Below are 18567 nucleotides of genomic sequence, written 5' to 3' on the forward strand. Positions count from 1 at the left end.
AGAATATAATTCCACCCCGTAAAAAACATATAAAAGTACTGCAACTTAATTACAAATCATATATTTCTTAGGAAGAAATTTGTTTATTCTTGACACTTAAGTGTGCATTTCAAAAGTGTGCAGATTGTTTTCACAAGTTGAAGTACTAATAGTAAATAATACTATATTTAAAGTAACAGCCCTGCATTATAAATCTATCTTACTGTATGTAAAAGTACAGAAGTATTATCAGCTAAATGTACTTAGTAGCAAAAGTACAACAAAAGTTGTTAAAAGATTGTAGATGGCATTGCCCTGGCATCCAACACCACTGTGAAGAATCTCGGTGTTATCTTTGATCAGGACTTGTTCTTTAACTCCCATGTAAAAAAAATTTTAAGGACTGCATTTTTTTATCTATGTAACATTTCAAAAATCAGGCACATCTTGTCTCAAAAAGACGCAGAAAAACTGTCTCACGCGTTTGTTACTTCCAGACTAGATTACTGCACCTCCTTATTATCAAGCTGCTCTAATAAATGTACTCATAAAAACTCATTCTCCTCATCTACAAAGCCTTGATTGGTGATGCACCATCATATCTTAAGGAGCTTGTAGTACCATATTGCCCCACTAGAGAGCTGCGCTCACTAAATGCGGGGCTACTTGTGGTTCCTAGAGTCTTTAAAAAGTAGGATGGGAGCCAGAGCCTTCAGTTATCAAGCTCCTCTTTTATGGAACCAGCTTCCACTTTCAGTCCGGGAGGCAGACACAGTCACCTCATTTAAGAGTAGACTTAAGACTTTAATAGTGCTCTTTAATAGTGATTATAGTTAGGGCTGAATCAGGTTTGCCCTGGTCCAGCCCCTAGAAATGCTGCTATAGGCTTATAGGCTGCTGGGGGATGTTTTAGGATACACTGAGCACCTATCTCTTCTTCTCTTATGGAAAAATTCACGCCTCTTCATTACACATTACTAACTCTACTTCTTCCCCAGAGTCTTAGTGCCTTCTCGCCTCACAGTGTCCATTGGACCCGGCTGTGTCTGGACCCGGCCCTGGCTCCTGGGCCTTGCCCCCTGACTTCTTGCCCCTGCATCCTACATCCTACCCCTGGCTTGGGCCTGCCTCCTACCATGGCCCTGTTGTAACACTGTACTGCTGTTCATCTGTACACATGACATCTATTGCTTCTTTCCATCTGGGGAGAGGGATCCTCCTCTGTTGCTCTCCTGAAGGTTTTTTCCCTTTTTTCTCTGTGAAAGGGTTTTTTCAGTTTTTTTGGGAGTTTTTCCTGGGACACGGAAGTCATATGTGGGTTTTTTTTAAATAAACCTGACAAAATGAGTTTTGAAGTGCTTTTCTTAAAAAAAGATGTCAACAATGTACTCTTCGTAAACAAACTTTTCGCTTTCCCCTTTTACTGCACTGATATTATTTCAAATTGTTTGACATGTTTTCTTCCTTCACTGTCATGATGCCGTTTAACTTGTTCCAAGCAGGACATAAAAAAAACAGTGAGGATCTTCTCCCAGAACAGTTTGTCCTCGTCCTGCTGATAATAAACAGCCCGGGCCTTCGTGTTTTCCAGCGGACTCCAACTCTGATCAAGTGCTTCCCTACAGGGACCGTAACATCATTTCAGATTCCTCTTTAGTGATGCAATAAACATTCCCACATGTTGGTGTGAGGGGCTTTCACAGGCTGAGCAGGCCGAGCTTCCTTTCAGCCTGTAGTCTACCTCACGACTCTGATCCGAACTGTTGGAGGCACTAAAAAAAACACTGTGACATAAACCTGATATCGCAAAGGACGTTTGTATTTTAGTTAATTCCCTGCCAACCCATTGCGAAATGATGCCGTATATATGTTACAGTGTGGTGCCAATGATATGGTTCAATAAGCAACCAGGCACCTCGACCGCAGACCCTCGGGGGTCCAGAAGACACTGGGGTAATTAATTTTGGGTTGTTTAATCAGTTTAAAATGTGGATTGAAAAGATAAGGACCCACGTGTCACAATCTCTTTATAGCGATATTGTGCTGAAATACGACATCTTTTCCCAAATTCATATGCGTTTAATGAATCAATCAACAATAAAGTAACCGATGAAACACAGCACAGGAGTGATGATTACCATTTGCAGCCGTGTCCCCAAGACAATTACTCTTTTAGCAGTTAAAGTGTGAAGGAAACATTTTGTCCGCCAGGATTATGTTTTGTGGGATGTTTGTTGTTGTTGATTAAGTCGGGTAGTGAAGAATAGAGTTGGACATTTGGGCTGCTTTTTGTCAACGTTTGTCAGGGTTTTGAAAATACTGTGAAAACAATATAATAATATAGTATTTTTTAATCACTTACCCGTTGTTTACTAATTTAATTTGAGAAATATTTGATTGGTGTGAGTTGTTTCAAATTGTTAACATGGATAAGCGATGACCTTCCTTGACGTCTTCATTATTGATATTGACAAGGGAATGCGTGTGTTTGGTTGTATGAACGCACTCTTTATAGGTTACAATAGCGTATTTATCTTACATTTCATTTGTGCATGTTATGGTTTTACAGTTTTGTATCTGGCAAGGTTATGATTTTGACTGTTTTTAGCGAATTTAAAGTTAGGATTAGGCTGGAAACTGGCAATCAGATTTGGCAAAAGTATTGACAGAGCTAGTGGTATTAATCCGAGGGGGAACCGGAGGGCGGGGGCCACGCTTAAGCAACGAAACGTCCTGGTGGTAACCGCAGCTTGCCAACGTCTGACATGTGGCTGTGGGAACTAGGGAAATATATTACGTGCAGAGTAAATAAGATTTATGATGTCAAACATAAGAGAGAAAATAAGAAGAAATAAGAAAATCTGGCAACTGGTCATTAGTCTGATGGCCTTATGTGATCGTTAATGTGTAACCTTTTCTTTTTTGTGTTACTGTCAATGTTTTTTCTTTTCTTTAGTTGTTTTGCCCCCCTCCCCCCCTTGTACATTTGGTATTTGTGCATTTGTTTGCTCTATTTCTTTTTAGTCGCTCCTCAAAACCAATAAACAGATGTTTTTTTTAAAGACAGTAGGATACACACCCAATGTACACAGGGTCGGAGGAACCAGGAGACAAACAAAAATAACTGACCTTCTGCTGGCAATAGCTAGAATAAAAAACCTTTGTTGAAAGATGATCAATTACCTTAATCCTATTGTATGTTACACATTTAAAAAGAGAAGAACACACATTACAACATATAAAAAAAGGACACAGTATATTTATATAACAACGTATAACCTGCTGCACGTTCCCCGTTGTGTGTATTTATGACGCGTTCCAACAGGAAGTGAGTGGAGGCTGCTCTCAGCCAATGAGATTCGCGAATGACGCTCCGACAACAAACAAAAGATCGAGGCTAGCGCGAGCTCATCATACTCACCCGCTAACGTCAGTACGTAACTTTAATCCCAGCGACGGTTTGTCTTTTATTTTTTTAAACGGCTTTCCTCGAATCCCGGTTCCCCATCTTAAGTGTCAGTATCCACGGCTTCGTGTCAGCTAACGTCAAAAAAACCCAAGCTGCGCTAAACGCCTTAGCTTAGCTCCCCCGGCTAACTAGCTCTGGTTAACCAGGGGAGCCAGTTAGCATAGCCTAGCTTAGCTTAGCGCCCCGGATAACTAGCCCTGGTTAACCAGCGGAGCAAGTTAGCTTAGCCTGATAGCTAGCTTTGCTAACCCTCCCTTTTCTTTTTGTATTTTATTATATATAAACTTGACTCTGACGGACACAAGTGGCTCCGGCTTGTTGCTGACAAGCCGCTCTAACCCTCTACCATAGAGTCTGGCGGTCGCCATGTCCGGACAGTCTTCGGGCTGCGGGTTCCTAATGTCGGTCGTCGTTCACGGAGACTCCGCTCTGAACGAGCAGGAGAAGGAGCTCAACCAGCGGCTCCGACGGCTCTACCCGGCCGTCAACGAGCGCGAGACCCCGCTGCCACGCTCCTGGAGCCCGAAGGACAAGTTCAGCTACATCGGGTTGTCCCAGAACAACCTCCGCGTGCACTATAAAGGTACTGACACCGGGTGCGGGGGGGTTTAGCGGATCTAAAAACAAAGTAGGCTTCATCAACAACAACAACAAGGCAAGAGGACATCTTGCAACCCGACCAGCTGGCGACGTGTATCCATAGCCAGAACATTGACCTACTAGCTTGTTAGCTTCCCCTCCTTTTGCTGACATTACCCAGTTTATTAGCACAATCGTTGTTTAAAAACGATATAACGTTAGATATATATATATATATATATATATATATATATATATATATATATATATATATATATATATATATATATATATATATATAATATATATATTACATTACATTAACAAAGTGCATCCCTTGGTTTGGCTCGATGTTAGTCGGACATGACCTAAACAGACCTTCTTTTTTGGGGGGTAGGCTACTGCAGCATTATTATAATATATTATTTATTAACTACAATGTCGAGTAGTTCAAGTTATTCAGATTAATTGATAGGCTTCCAGTGACGTAGTGATTGGTGACAGAGTTGAGGGTTTAACATCACGTGACATTCAGTTTTTTTTTTAAGGTGTCGGCCTACAAGAAACAGCTGAACGTTTTTAAAGAGAAGGAAGAAGGTGTAACTGTGTTTCCTGGGTGTGTTCTACTATTATCGGTCTGACCAGGCCCTCTACACATGCGCACTCCTTGTGACATTCAGAATATTCTGGCTCCATGCAACACATTCACCTGGATGTCACAGAGCAGGTGTGCAGGTTGTCAGTGTAACTTTAGCATTCAAACACGTGCAAACTTTTAAATGTAATTTTATACGTGAACCAATCTCCAGGGAGCAAAAGAAGATTGCTTCTTAATTGGTTTGAACATGACTACGTCTCGCTGTGGCAATCGGGGATGGAATCATATTCATGTAAATACACTGAAAATACTGAACCTTTTTAATTTAGTTAAAGATCATTATGTATAAATATTGATGAGTAAACAGTGTTATCTAAACCCATCCAACATAAGTTATTAGTACAAAGAAATGACACCAAGGCCGTCTTAACTGGCATACTTCAATAAGTACGAGAGCTGAAAGGATTGGTTGATTAACCAGCACCTAGTTTGCTAATCAATTGATCGTTACATTTATATTTTAAATGCAAAATACCAACAATTGACTCGTTCCAGCTACCTAATTGCAAATATTTGCTACTTTTCCATGTATTCTATAATAAATTGAATCATTTTGTGTTTTCAATTATTAATAGGTCAAAACAAGGCGTTTGAATATGTCGTGTTGTGCTTTGGAAAATTACACCCACCCCTTTCCACTTTTCTGAAAGTTTATTTACTAATTCGTTGAGAAAAAATCTTTAGCAGATTAACAAACAATGACATTAAAAGTATTTAAAGCCCCAAAGAACATCAGTATTTCTTTTGAGGAGTAAAAGAACAACCATGGTATTTTCAATTGGGTCAGGTGTCTGTTAGGTGAACATGGTGATGTGATTGTTGTTTCTAAAGAACGCATCTGAAAAGGTGTTAAACGGCTATAACGTGTCACTAAAGTGAGGCAACATTGTATGGCAGAAAATATGAATAAGTGTTTACAACATTAATTACGCAACAGAATTGGGGAATCCCAGGCTACATGATGACTTTTAAAGAGCTGAGTTTAGAATTATTGATTATTATTAATCATCAGCAACTTCATTAATATTATTGATTAGCCTGATGCCAAATATTTGACGGCTCTGGCTTGTCAATAGTTAGGAGTTGCCAATTTCTTGATTTCTTTATAAGTTGAATATCTTTAGGTTTTGGACTATTGGTCGGACATTTTGTAGATGAAACTATTCATCTGAAAAATGATGACACTTAAAAACCCTAATGTAAACAACTATAGTTTTGTGTACATGTTATGTTGGTGTTATTGTATTTGTTGACTAATATCCAGATCGCTAGTTAAACTTACCTCTTGAAACCGACTATTCTTTTTTTTTGTAGCTCCAGGCCTTTTATTGTGGTCTGTACAGTACAACAACAAATACATTTGTCTAAAACAATAACAAACGTATCTGGTTTCTACATTTTAAAAAAACTATCTGATACAATTATGCAGTTGTGCATTGTTGGGGTTTTCCCAGGATTCGGGGGGGATTAGGCCAATATATGCTGTTATTAAACCCAAATTACTACTAATATATAAATGTACCTTAAAAAAAATATTGGGACATGTACTAATTAATAAAACGTTTATAATATGGAGTCTCTGCTCAGATTAGTATTCCTTCAGTGTCGGGGAAATAAGTGTCCAGTATGGTCAACGTTTCCTTTTGGGTCAAAGATACAAAAATGCAAAATAACAAGCGGCCAACATAAGGAACTTTTTTGGGTGTCTGGCTGACAATGATTGAGGGTTTAGTCCTCTTTACAGCCATTTGTGCTAAAAAAAAAAATCTACATACATTTCTGCTCTGAGTTAAAGTGGTGTTCGTCACCATCAGTAGCTGTAGAAAAGCTTCTGTGTGTGTGTGTTTACATCCCTTTTATGAATCCTGTAAAACGGGCCTGTCTGCATGTATAATGACCGCGTCCTGCTGCTCCCCGTGTCTGTGTTTTGCCCTCACTCAAAGGACACGGCAAAACCCCGAAAGATGCCGCGTCGGTACGGGCCACCCACCCCATCCCGGCAGCCTGCGGCGTCTACTACTTCGAGGTGAAGATCATCAGCAAAGGCCGAGATGGGTAAGGACGCAGAGCATGTCTGTGTGTTGATGTCAAATCAACATACTGTACAATAGTTGTCATGATTTCAGTCCTGTTAATTGAGAGGGGGGGGGGGAGAGTGAATCTACTTATGGTAGCTCATTAATGATCTAAAGAAGAGACGATCGCCCACGGGAGCTTGGAATTCTCTTTCCATATCTGAGATTATAAAATGTGTTTCAGCATGCCAAAATGTTGTCGAATCTAAATGCAAGGCACATCTTACACTCCTACATGTGTGTGTATATATCAATGCTGATTTAAGTAATGCGTTGCTAACTCTGTAGGATGTATGAGTTTAAAAAAACATTCATATCAGTAGACTGCATGACACCGAACAAGGTAGCCGACCGGGCTGCTCCAGGGGTCCGAGTAGGGAAGTGAAAGCTGGATTCACAGGGTTAGAGGTCACTTTGGGAGTCCTAAGGAAGGCCTCATCGTCCTGTGACAGCCACAAGTCACATGACTGCATTAGTTTTTGTTTGTTTGAACCAATTGACCCTCCTTGACCCAAGATGTCTGAATGCTTTGATCATAAATAATAAATTCCCACATTTAATTGGATTCCGTCACGGAGGCGGTTGTTCACATCTCAAAAGAAGAGAAATGTTGTGGCTTGTTTTTAAAAATGTATTTACATGTGGTGGGTGGGGGGGGGGGGGGATTTTACCTGTCCAACTAAACCCTCAACCGTCTGCTCCACAGGTACATGGGCATCGGCCTCTCGGCTCAGGGCGTAAACATGAACAGACTCCCCGGTAAGACGACACTTTAGTGTGTGTTTTGCTTTCTCCACACAATGTTTGTTGCCTCCTCCTTACGGGCGTCGTGAGAACTTGTCCGTGTCTCCTGTGCATTATACCTCTATCTGTTTGTGTGGGCGTCGTCTTGTCTGAACGGATCGTTTGGTAGCGATGTGTGCCGCCAATGCTCCGGGTGTAGGTGTGTTTGTTTTGTTTTTTTCCACGAGTAAAGCGGCTCACATTTGTCTGGCTGTTATCGCAGAGTACGTATTGGAGAAACTGAGACGTGGAGGCAGAGGGATGGAATAATCTGGGTGTGTTTTTGAGGGCGGGCCTTGATCAGAGGGCCAGAATATTAAAACGGAAATACTTGAGTGACATCTGGATTAGTGGTTGACCTACATGGGTTGTCCAATAGTAGATAAACATATTTAGAGAGCAAAACCACAATTCTTTAAAAAAAAATATATATATATTATACTAGATTCCTGAACTTTAGTTAACATTTATTCTATAGTTTTATATATATATATATATATATAACTGGACTGTCCCTGATTATTTAAACATGGCATTAATTCGCCCGATGAATCGGTCAACCTCTAATCTGGATGGATCGTCGGCCATTAGCCGCCTCTTACTGGTATTTTGTTGGGTAACAATTCTCTGATGGAATGGTCTTAAAAAAGGCAGCGCACACATAATCTGGATATCACATTTATCATAATCTGTATTCATCAGTCGATGTTCTCCTATCACAGGTTATATCGGTATACGTTTTTGATCGTCCATTACATTAGACTATTATTTAAAATGTTCACAATTCAATTGAAACTTAAAAAAAAAAAAAGGGTTGACTTTCTGGGGAATATGTTTATGTGCCTTCTCGTCGAGACTTAGAAGAGAGGATTGATTTAACTCTCACGTCTTGACAGCTACATTTGAAGCCGCTGCTGGCTAAAAAGACCGGGGGGGGGGGGGGGGGGGGGGGGGCGGCGTCATGAGGTAACAGAATCCCCCTACCTGCAGCTCTAAAGCTCACCAATTAACATAAATCTCGTTTGGTGAGCAGAAGTGTAAAAATTATGTCACGTGCCGCCCTATTTCTTGGTTTCTCTGCAATAATTTGAATGGGATCGGAATGACATCCACAATAAAACAACAACAATAAGCAAGTCCAGTAATTTGAAAAGACTTTCTCGGTTCAATTAGTGCGAGGTGACCACGAGCAGTCAGTCGCGCTCCCACCGTGAGAAGTGTCCTCGAGCAAGGCACCAATGCCCGACAGGCGTCTGCTTATTGTCTCTGTTACCCAAACACACTTGTATATCTCGAAGCTTTGGAACGATGAAAACTCATTTCTGTTTCGAACTGGCTATGTTTCAATGTTTTGTTTTTCTGTTCTTGCAGCGATAGATAAGAGTCCAGCTTTTTAAAAAAATGTTTATCTCTTAATGCACGCATTATTGGTCACAAATGCCTCTATGATTCGTAAACACAGGACTTTGACTCCAATGTGTGTTACTATAATATTATTATTATTATTTTTATTGTGTGTTTTTAGTCAAAAAATGAACCATCTCCTGTGATTTTCACACCTTTTCCACTCTGATTCTGACACCTCACTTGCTTCAGGTTGGGACAAGCACTCGTATGGTTACCACGGAGACGACGGGCACTCCTTCTGCTCGTCCGGCACCGGGCAGCCCTACGGACCCACGTTCACGACTGGCGACGTCATCGGCTGCTGCGTGAACCTCATCAACAACACCTGCTTCTACACAAAGAACGGCCACAGCCTAGGTGAGGAGCAATCTGAGAATTAGTTTTCGTGCACTGGAGTAACCCGAAGCTACTGGTGAGCCCACATTTACATGTTCCAATGAGAAAGACCAGGGTTTTCCTTCTTTTTACTTGCTTGCTGCTGAAATATCTTTTAATGTTATAAATAATAAGGATGGGGCGATGTAATTGGGAGGTAAAAACTGTAAATATCATCATGGGTGACTTGAAGAAGCCGTCCAGCGAGCCATCATGGCAGAGCAGTGGACAGTAGAGGTTTATTTAAAGGTATTCAAGAAACAAACACGGCAACATAACAATGGAAGAGAGAGAGAGAGCGTGCTGGTCTCTGCAGATGCAGACACCGCGATATTATTTTTGCATGAGTTCATACATTGTTTTTAGGAAAATGCTGCGCAGTTTAAAATACAGGAGTTATCAAAGAAAGAACAGAATCACACTATTGTTTCATTAGAAATGGTCTTTTATTCATGCAGAGGGACCTTATTCAAGATTGTTTGTTTTTCATTATAAATAGGTATGTGTCCCATGCAGGTGACAACTTCCGGTTCTGCAGAGACTAATTTACTCTTAGTCTGACATTAGATTGAATTATTCTAACGACCGCTTCGAGTTCATTTCTTTCTTCTCCTGCGTTAAGGAATCTGGGTTCTCCTGAATAATGCATCTCTCATTTACATGACATTTAAGAAATCGGGTTACTGCAGAAAGATGACAGTAACTAAGTCACCTCAGTAGGTGTAAAAACGATGACTGTGGCCTCTGGTGTGTGTGTGTGTGTATGCGTGTCTCATGCTGACACTTTCTCTCCTTCTGCAGGCATCGCCTTCACAGACCTTCCCGTAAGTACCCGGAGTCTGTCCACTCCTCTCTGGTAAAGCAATTTATTTATTTAATAATTAATCAGGACTGTCGAGACAGGAGTCTGTTTGACGTCAAAATGTTTACACTGTGTAAAAAAAAGTTGGAGTGCTGGAAAACTTATTATGTTTAGACGGTAATGATCGAGGAGTTGCTCTTTAACGCTTGAAATGAAGACCGTGATAATGGTTACACTCATCGGTGTGTCCGTTCTGCTTTACCAAGATTTAGTTGAGCTTAAAGCCATTTCTTTGATATCATTTCTACACTGACAATGTTTTCTGTCATAAATGGTCATTTGAAAAAATTGAGACAAGCAAGCTAATATGCAGCGTTGATCTTTTCTTTCTTTTTTTGAGTAATCAAGCTACTATTGGCAAGAAAGACTTTAGTGAGAGGCGTCGGCAATCTGTTTTTGACATCGGTGACGTTCAACATGGAATATTCAACGTGGAATAAACTTATTATACAGTAATGACATGTCATTACAAAACCTGCTCGGCATCAAACAGACGTGTATAAAAGTTTGCAACTAGCTGGGGACGACGGACGTGGTGGAGGCCGACAATTGAGAATTAATATTCGACTTCCTCCGGTCGGCCGAGCGACGACTGCTGGCGCTCGTTCCGTGTCTGCCGATTTGACAACATGTTTACGTGTCGATTTCAAAATAAAAGGCGATAACGTGTCCGTGTATTTCTGCTCCGTGCAGCCGCGACAAAGAATTCCCTTTTATTAGAAGTTTTAAATACGACTTAAATAGCTCTTTGGCTACTCTTGGTGTATTAACAGGACACCACTCGCCTTTTTGCGCGAGGCGAATCTCACTCCCGTCTCACCCCCTGTGCTTCATTATGTGACACCACGGCCCATTTTTCTCGAGGGTGAAGAAAATAAGAGCCTTAGCCACAACAATTACCCATTGAGCAGTAAAACGGGCTTGGTCGAGAGCCAGACATTCATGTTCCTCCGGAGTTGTGCAGTGAAGTACGTCACCTCGGCACAGCTGACCGTGGTTGTTGGACCGTGACAAAGGCAACTCTGATACGCTCGCACACACACACACCTTTTGTACTACTGTTCTTATGGGGACTTTAATCGACCCTTAACCTACTCCTGACTAATCTTAAGCAGTTCCTAAACCTTCACCCTTGTGCTGCGAGTCGTTGAAGCCCATCGGCGTTGAGATTCTCCTCCAGAAATGGAAGAAAGAAATACCTCATATTAGGACAAAGACCAATATGGATAAATGTGTGTGTGGATAAACCACGTGGTACAAACAATAACCAAGCGGACGTATTTACATCTGAACAACTTTATGTTGAGTGTTGATGGCGCAGCTACAACTTTGGCATAGATGGCACCAATCAATCCAAACTCTATTCATAAATGAAGCATTTAAAAAAAAGGTGTTCGCTTGTCGTCTTGTGTAGAGAACTAACAAGGCAGGAATTCAGATTTTGTACAACTCTGCATCATTATGTTTCGCCATAATTTCTTAAAACAGTCAAGTTTATTTTGGGTTCAAACTGCTGCAGTAAACCAGTTTCCCGGTAATATCTGGCACTTCCACAAGTACAAAGCTGCAGTTTTAGTTCTCTTCCACGGTTGATAGTGGAAATAAATGGCTTACTTGATGATGGTTTCCGTGGCGATAAGCCACTCCTCTCCGGTGCGTCTAGTGTGAATGACCCAAATGAACACAAATCATAAAAATGTCGCTTCGTGTTTGGTGTGCACATGGCCTTAGACCAGGCCTACTTTTGTTTTTAAGACCAGTCCTAACTCCAATCTACCCCCCAATCTCTTTCATTTCTAAGATTGTAAACGTGTTGTGATACTTTCATTTCAATCCAAGAACAATCTCTCGCACACAGTCCACCAGCTCTTTGATCAAATCAAGGCTGTAATTAGATCGGCAGAACAGTGAACCCATAGAAGCCTCCTCACCTCGTTTTATCTCTTCGGTCGGTCATGGCCACTTACTTTAACCCTTTGGCTTTGGCATGCGAAGCGTCAACAAGGCGTCAACAACGCCCAATGTGTCGAAACACATTTGTATTTGTCAGGAAGCAAATTATTAAATCGGGACATCTTTTTAAACCACTCTGAAGTCATTTAGCCATCAAAAATTCTAGATGTTATACTTTTTAATGATCTACAGTGTTTTTTTTTGTATAATCATCTTAATTCTTTACTCTCCAATCTCCCTCCGCTGCAGCCTAACTTGTACCCGACCGTGGGCCTTCAGACTCCAGGGGAGGTGGTGGACGCAAACTTCGGCCAGCACCCCTTCGTGTTCGACATTGAGGACTACATGCGTGAGTGGAGGACAAAGATCCAGGCCCAGATCGACCGCTTCCCCATCGGAGAGCGCGAGGGCGAGTGGCAGTCCATGATCCAGAAGTAAGACGTCCCGAGCATTAACTTGCCTACCGTGTGATGAATCGGTAACGATACTGAGAGAGAACTTTACTGAAATGAAACGAGTGCGCCAGCTCAAATGTCTAAATTAAGATTTTGTTGGGGGGGCAGTGAAGGACACAAGAGCATGCGATGTATAATTCCACAGCATGCTGGTCGCTGAGGAAGACGTTCAGTGGTCATCAAATGTCTCGTCTTCGTCCTTTTTTAAATGACCCCTGAATACAAGGTCATTGAAAACCGACCTCTGGCTCATTCTGAGCTGACTGGAGTTTTTTTGGATATACTGCGGGGTTGTTTCCAAATCCGTTTCTGGAATTCAACCCTTCAAATACGCCCTACTGATGATGAGACGGGAAGCACTGGACACTGTAGGCGACAGGACATTACTGCCGACGGGACGAGGATCACGGCCCTGATGGACCCGCGTCCCCAACGGAGAGCGGGAGCCGTGATCAGGGAGTAGAAATCTGTGGGACTCGAATTATCTCTCATGCGCCATGGGATTAGCTCTCTGTTGCTATGATTACTTATCCCGAATGGATTTAATCTCCATTTGATGGGGGATTGGGGTTGCGTGGCGTGGGCGGAGAGGGGGGAGCCGTTGGCTTTTAAAAAATGTTTTTTTTAATATGTATATAAATCCAGGAAAGTCGTCGCTGCGTGGGATGGGAAAACAGGGACATTTCTGTGCAGGTGTCAGCCGGTGGCTGTGGACTGATGACCTGATGACCTGAGGCCTCTGATCACAAATCGCTAACAGTGCTGAACGAGATGAGACTTTTTTTTTAAATGGGCTGTGTGAACAGGAGAAGCGCTCCAGAAGAGAATTTGGTCTGCTTCGGGAGTCAAACCCGCCTGTACACACACCACCCAACACACACACACACACACACACACACACACACACACACACACACACACACACACACACACACAATTATCATTACACACATTCTTAAAGGATGGTTCCAATTGTCACATCTTGGGTCTTGTATTTGTAATAAAAAATATAGTATTCTACAGTTATGCTGGTGTAAAATTTAAGCCAAACACTTCACCAGTGTACAAAATGTTACCGCTCTGTCAACGCATAGACCGTATATAAGAGAGATGCTGAATACGTTATGGCAGAGACCTGTCAATCACCGTGTAGCCCCGCACTAAAGCATGCCCTGCTTTATGGTCTGTTTGACTCTAAATGGACCATAATTTACTAAATGAACATCACGCTGTATTGAAGAAGACTTTAAACTAGAGATTGAGACCATAAACTCATGTTTACAATGTTTACTGAGGGAATAAATAAACAGAAGTAGAGCCATTTTATATAGACTTCTATACAACCAGAGGAGTCGTCCCCTGGTGGTCAGTAGAGAGAATGCAGCTTTAACACATGAAGCTTAGACTTCTGTACAATCAGGAGTCGCCAACCTGGCGGCCCTTTAAACTAAAAGTTGATCTCTGTGTTTTTGCATGGCCTGTTAGACATCGTTATTACCCGTTCAGTGTCGTGGTCTGAAGGATTTCTACTGCTGTTGCGTCTATTCACAGAGCGTTTTTCTTTTATATCTCGTCAGGATGGTGGCTTCCTACCTGGTGCACCACAGCTACTGTGCCACGGCGGAAGCCTTCGCCAAATCCACAGACCAGGCCGTGCACGAGGAGCTGGCCTCCATCAAAAACCGACAGAGTGAGACCTCCTCTAAATAATGCTGCCACCCATTCCATATTCAAATGCTGTCACTGGAGCCTCTTAACATGTTGCCTGTTGGTTTGCAGAAATCCAGAAGTTGGTGTTGTCCGGTAGAATGGGCGAGGCCATCGAGACCACCCAGCAGCTCTACCCCAACCTCCTGGAGAGGAACCCAGACCTTCTCTTCATGCTCAAGTAAAACCAATGTTGTTGTTTTTCCACATTTGATTGAATTAAATCCCATATTTAATAATAGGAAGCCTCGTCTTACTTGATTCCCTTATACCCCCTGTCTCTCCTCTCCGGCTTTTCTTCCTACTTTCTTCTCTTCCATTCCCTCCCCCTGCATCAGGGTGAGACAGTTCATAGAGATGGTGAACGGGACAGACAGCGAGGTGAGGTGTCTGGGAGGTCGCAGCCCAAAGTCTCAGGACAGTTACCCCGGCTCCCCCCGGCCCTTCAGCAGCCCCAGCCACAAAGCCAGCAGCTCCCAACCTTACCTCCCAGGTACCGTCCAGCTGGGACTATTCACACCTTGAGATTAGAACAGACATACCGACGTATAAACACTTCTCCATTTTACTGCCAGTTACCTTTCTCTCAGCCTCGTATCAGTTCTGCACAAAAAGAAAACATGTCCGTCTTTCCCTTTTTTAGGGTTTGACAGTAACTGCTGTAATGGTGTGACGTCTAATAAGAGCCACAGCTCCTCCCCTCACAGTCACAAGCCCTGCCCCCCAAGCGCTGGCTCCACCCTGCCAGCGTCCGATGTCAGCCTCAACGGGAGCCACAGCCAACAGCCCATAACCAGGTACTGGAAAAAACCTTGCTAACATTTAATTTGCTTTTTTAAAGCTGAATTTATGCCTCGAAAAAGGAGCCTGTGATTAGTACCCACCCCTCGTAGGAGACGACCGGTGGTAAAGAAACTGGATACTGTTCAACCTAATTTTAAGTGACGCGATGAAGTCAACACGTGACATTCATTGAGGAAGAGGAGCAGTTACTGAACTGCCTGTGAGCTGTTGCACATAATGAATCATCCTTCTCCTCAGTAGCGACGTGGACATGGAGGTTGACCACTTCACCAACGGAGTGACCGAATCGTCCTCCAACGGTTTCCTCAACGGCAGCTCCAAACACACCACTGAGCCCGACGACTGTGATGCGGACATGGGTGAGTGCGTGCGTGTGTGTGTGTGTGTGTGTGTGTGTGTGTGTGTTGATGCATTTATCAGCATTGGCAATGTATGGGATCGCATATTGCAGGTTGAGCCCTGTGCTGTAAATGTGCCGTCGCTTCATTTAAAACGTGCCCACTCTGCATGCTGAAACTGGCCCGTGGCTCTGCAGAGGTGGAGTCGACTCAGTCCAAGAGGCAGCTGTGCGGCGGGAGCCAGGCGGCCATTGAGAGGATGATCCACTTCGGCAGGGAGCTCCAGAGCATGAGCGAACACCTCCGCCGTGAGTGTGGCAAGAACTCCGCGAACAAGAAGATGCTGAAGGTACACGCACAAATCGCTGCACTCGTGGTTACACCCCACGTCAAAATCTGTCTAAAATGATGAATTTGCCTCAGAGGGCTTTACAATGTGTACACATACGACATCCCTGACATCCCTGTCGAGCCATTTAGGATTGTACCTCCTGTATAGTTGGGGGGACTCACAAGAGCCAAGATGTAATTAATTAATTAAATTCTACATTTCCCAACTTAACATCCTTTTGATCCTTTCACTTCCAAGTGACGCTTAGCAAAAAAAAGCATATTTTTCTTCTCAATATTGATCAACTCCAACCTGTGAGAAGGCTCGTAGTTGTGTAAGATCAGCGTACAGAGCAGCACAAGAGAACGTGAGGTGACCTGTTTGTCTCCTCTTGCAGGATGCCTTCAGCCTGCTGGCCTACTCGGACCCCTGGAGCAGCCCGGTCGGCTACCAGCTGGACGCCATTCAGAGGGAGCCCGTCTGCTCCACTCTCAACAGTGCAATATTAGGTGGGTCAGCTGTATATATAGCTGTGTTTCGACCGAGAACTTCCTGGTCATTTTTAATCCTGGGAATCATTTTCAAGGAACTGAAAGGTTCCTTCAGCTCATTGTTGTCCGCGTTTCCATGGCGCTCGAAAGACCTGCGAAGATCACCCCTGCATAGCATTTAAAACAAGAGAGAACTTTATTAAGCCCGAAGGAAACTCTTGTGCTAGAGTTTCAGAGAATAACAAAAATATAAACGTAAATAGAAAAACTGACTCTCTCTTCTCCTTCCTTTTCTCTCCAGAGACTCACAACCTGCCCAAGCAGCCCCCCCTGGCCCAGGCCGTGGGTCAGGCTGCCCAGTGCCTCACCATCATGGCACGAACTGGCAGCGGCTCCTGCGCCTTCGCCTCTGTGGACGATTACCTGCACTAGCCCTGCGTATACACACACACACACACACACACACACACACATATATACGCTCTCTAAGGGCCTGTCTAGAAATGTCTCCTTCCACTTCCTCCATCAGTGTAGTCCCGTTCTCTGAAGAGGCGCTCTAAACAAGCAGAATGGCGTTAACCACCTGACTCACCTCGCCGCCGAGGATCAGGACTCCTTTCTTGACCGACCTTTAGATCGCTAACACACACTCACACACACCACAAGCATAAAAAACACCCACACACACCCACACCCCACCTCTCTTTCCATCGTAAATACGATATATACACACACACACACACACACACACACACACACACACACACACCCTCCAGCCCTGCGAGGCTGGGGTCTGCATCATTCTGACCGACAGCAGGGACGTCAACTTGAAAAATACTCAAACTGATGCCGCAGATACCCCCCCCTCGCCCCCCTCTCCCGTATACCTGGGGGGTGGGGGGCACCATACAGGGGTGGGACAGACTTCCCAAAAAAAACAACAACTCGTTAAATATAAATGGAAAAATAAGAAAACGACGACAGCAAAAAAAGACAACGGACGAGTGACCGTCATGGCCGACCCTTTGACGTGGTCCCTGTAAACCCAACTCACCGGGCAGAACATGGATGCCGAGATCGGGACTGAGAGGTCCATCTCCACCGAGAGGCTCCGTTAGGAATAGCCTCCTCCCTCCCCACCTGCTCCTGCCCTCCACCCCCCCGAAATCACCTCCTCCACCCACTTCAGGACTTCGGCAGAGATCTGCGTGACCCATGTGGACTCAGGACTTTGAAGAAGCCAGGGAGAATCTGCATAACTCAACGTTCCCTGTTTTTTAAATCTTTTGCTTTTAGTTCTTTCACGGGGCGGAGTGGAGGCTTGGTTACCTGGCTCTTGTGTTTTGGTTTGTTTTTTTAGTTTCTCCAGTTTACAAGGTATGGTGCAGACAACTATTATTCTAATTATCATTATATTAATTATTGTTACTTGCATTCACAGTATATTTGTTGAGCGCCAGCAAGAGCAAGTTCCACTCATTATTATTATAATAAAGGTCCCAATCCCACCGATTACAGCGTGTGTACATGTTAACGTTTATATATGAATTTAACAAAATGGAAATATATCAATAGAGTGAGATATTTAGTTATCAAATGAAAGGAAATCGTTGAGAAAAAAACAACAAAAACATACACAATCCTTTAATTCTTTGTACCGACACCAGTGACTCCTGAGGCGAGCTGGTTGTTCCTCGTCTGTTTTTACGTCTGGTGTTTCGTTGACTCCAGGGTTCCTCCGCCGGGACGAGGCTGAGGCAGTCGAGACGAAGAGTTGGGAAGTCCTGAAACACCAGAACTTTAACTTTAATGACGGCCTCGCTAGTGGTGGTGGTTAACGGCAAAGAATCCTCAACTGCTTCCGGACTACGGCAGGAAACCCTGTGTAGGAACCCTGCAATGACCTCTGACCCGCTTTTTAATTGTTAACCCTCCCCCCCCCCTCCCCCAAAAAACCCTGGCCGCACAGCATGTTTGACGCAAACATTGTTATTAATCTTTATTTTCGTATCTGTCTGTGCTAATCCCCTCAACCCAAAAAGAACTCAGGAGCCAAAATGTCCTCCGTTTGTTTTTGATTTGGCAAAACAACGGCGCGCTTTTCGGACCAGAAACACACGGTTCCTTTCACTTTTTTTTTTTTTCTCCTGTGAGGAAAGATTAGATTCACATTCCTTTTATTTTTTCAGAGGATAAGTATTTTTGGACATTTGTGGAAACTTTATGCCTCCGATTCAAACGTCTTTTTGACTGGGCGGCGGTGCTTTGAACTTGAAGTAGTCCCCCCCCCCCCCCCCCCCC

The 18567-nt window shown here is 43.4% G+C and overlaps 1 protein-coding gene across 6 annotated transcripts; it reads left to right on the forward strand.

The window, feature by feature from the left end:
* The first annotated feature begins 3307 nt into the window (after positions 1-3307).
* On the forward strand, positions 3308-17779 carry ranbp9 (RAN binding protein 9). Of its 6 annotated transcripts, none has more exons than XM_034555837.1 (15): positions 3308-3412; positions 3800-4031; positions 6629-6740; positions 7467-7519; positions 9140-9307; positions 10127-10149; positions 12390-12574; positions 14173-14285; positions 14375-14483; positions 14641-14795; positions 14946-15099; positions 15344-15465; positions 15642-15793; positions 16173-16284; positions 16568-17779. In XM_034555837.1, exons 1-15 carry the CDS (start codon positions 3332-3334, stop codon positions 16696-16698), a joined length of 1902 nt encoding a protein of 633 aa, XP_034411728.1. In that variant the 5' UTR covers positions 3308-3331; the 3' UTR covers positions 16699-17779. The 6 variants fall into 6 exon arrangements, with proteins under 6 accessions (XP_034411728.1, XP_034411729.1, XP_034411733.1 ...); XM_034555838.1 differs by having other exon boundaries at positions 15347-15465; XM_034555841.1 differs by having other exon boundaries at positions 3317-3408.
* The last annotated feature ends 788 nt before the right edge of the window (positions 17780-18567 follow it).

The sequence above is a fragment of the Cyclopterus lumpus genome, chromosome 17 (assembly GCF_009769545.1).
Source record: "Cyclopterus lumpus isolate fCycLum1 chromosome 17, fCycLum1.pri, whole genome shotgun sequence".
Lineage (NCBI taxonomy): Eukaryota > Metazoa > Chordata > Actinopteri > Perciformes > Cyclopteridae > Cyclopterus > Cyclopterus lumpus.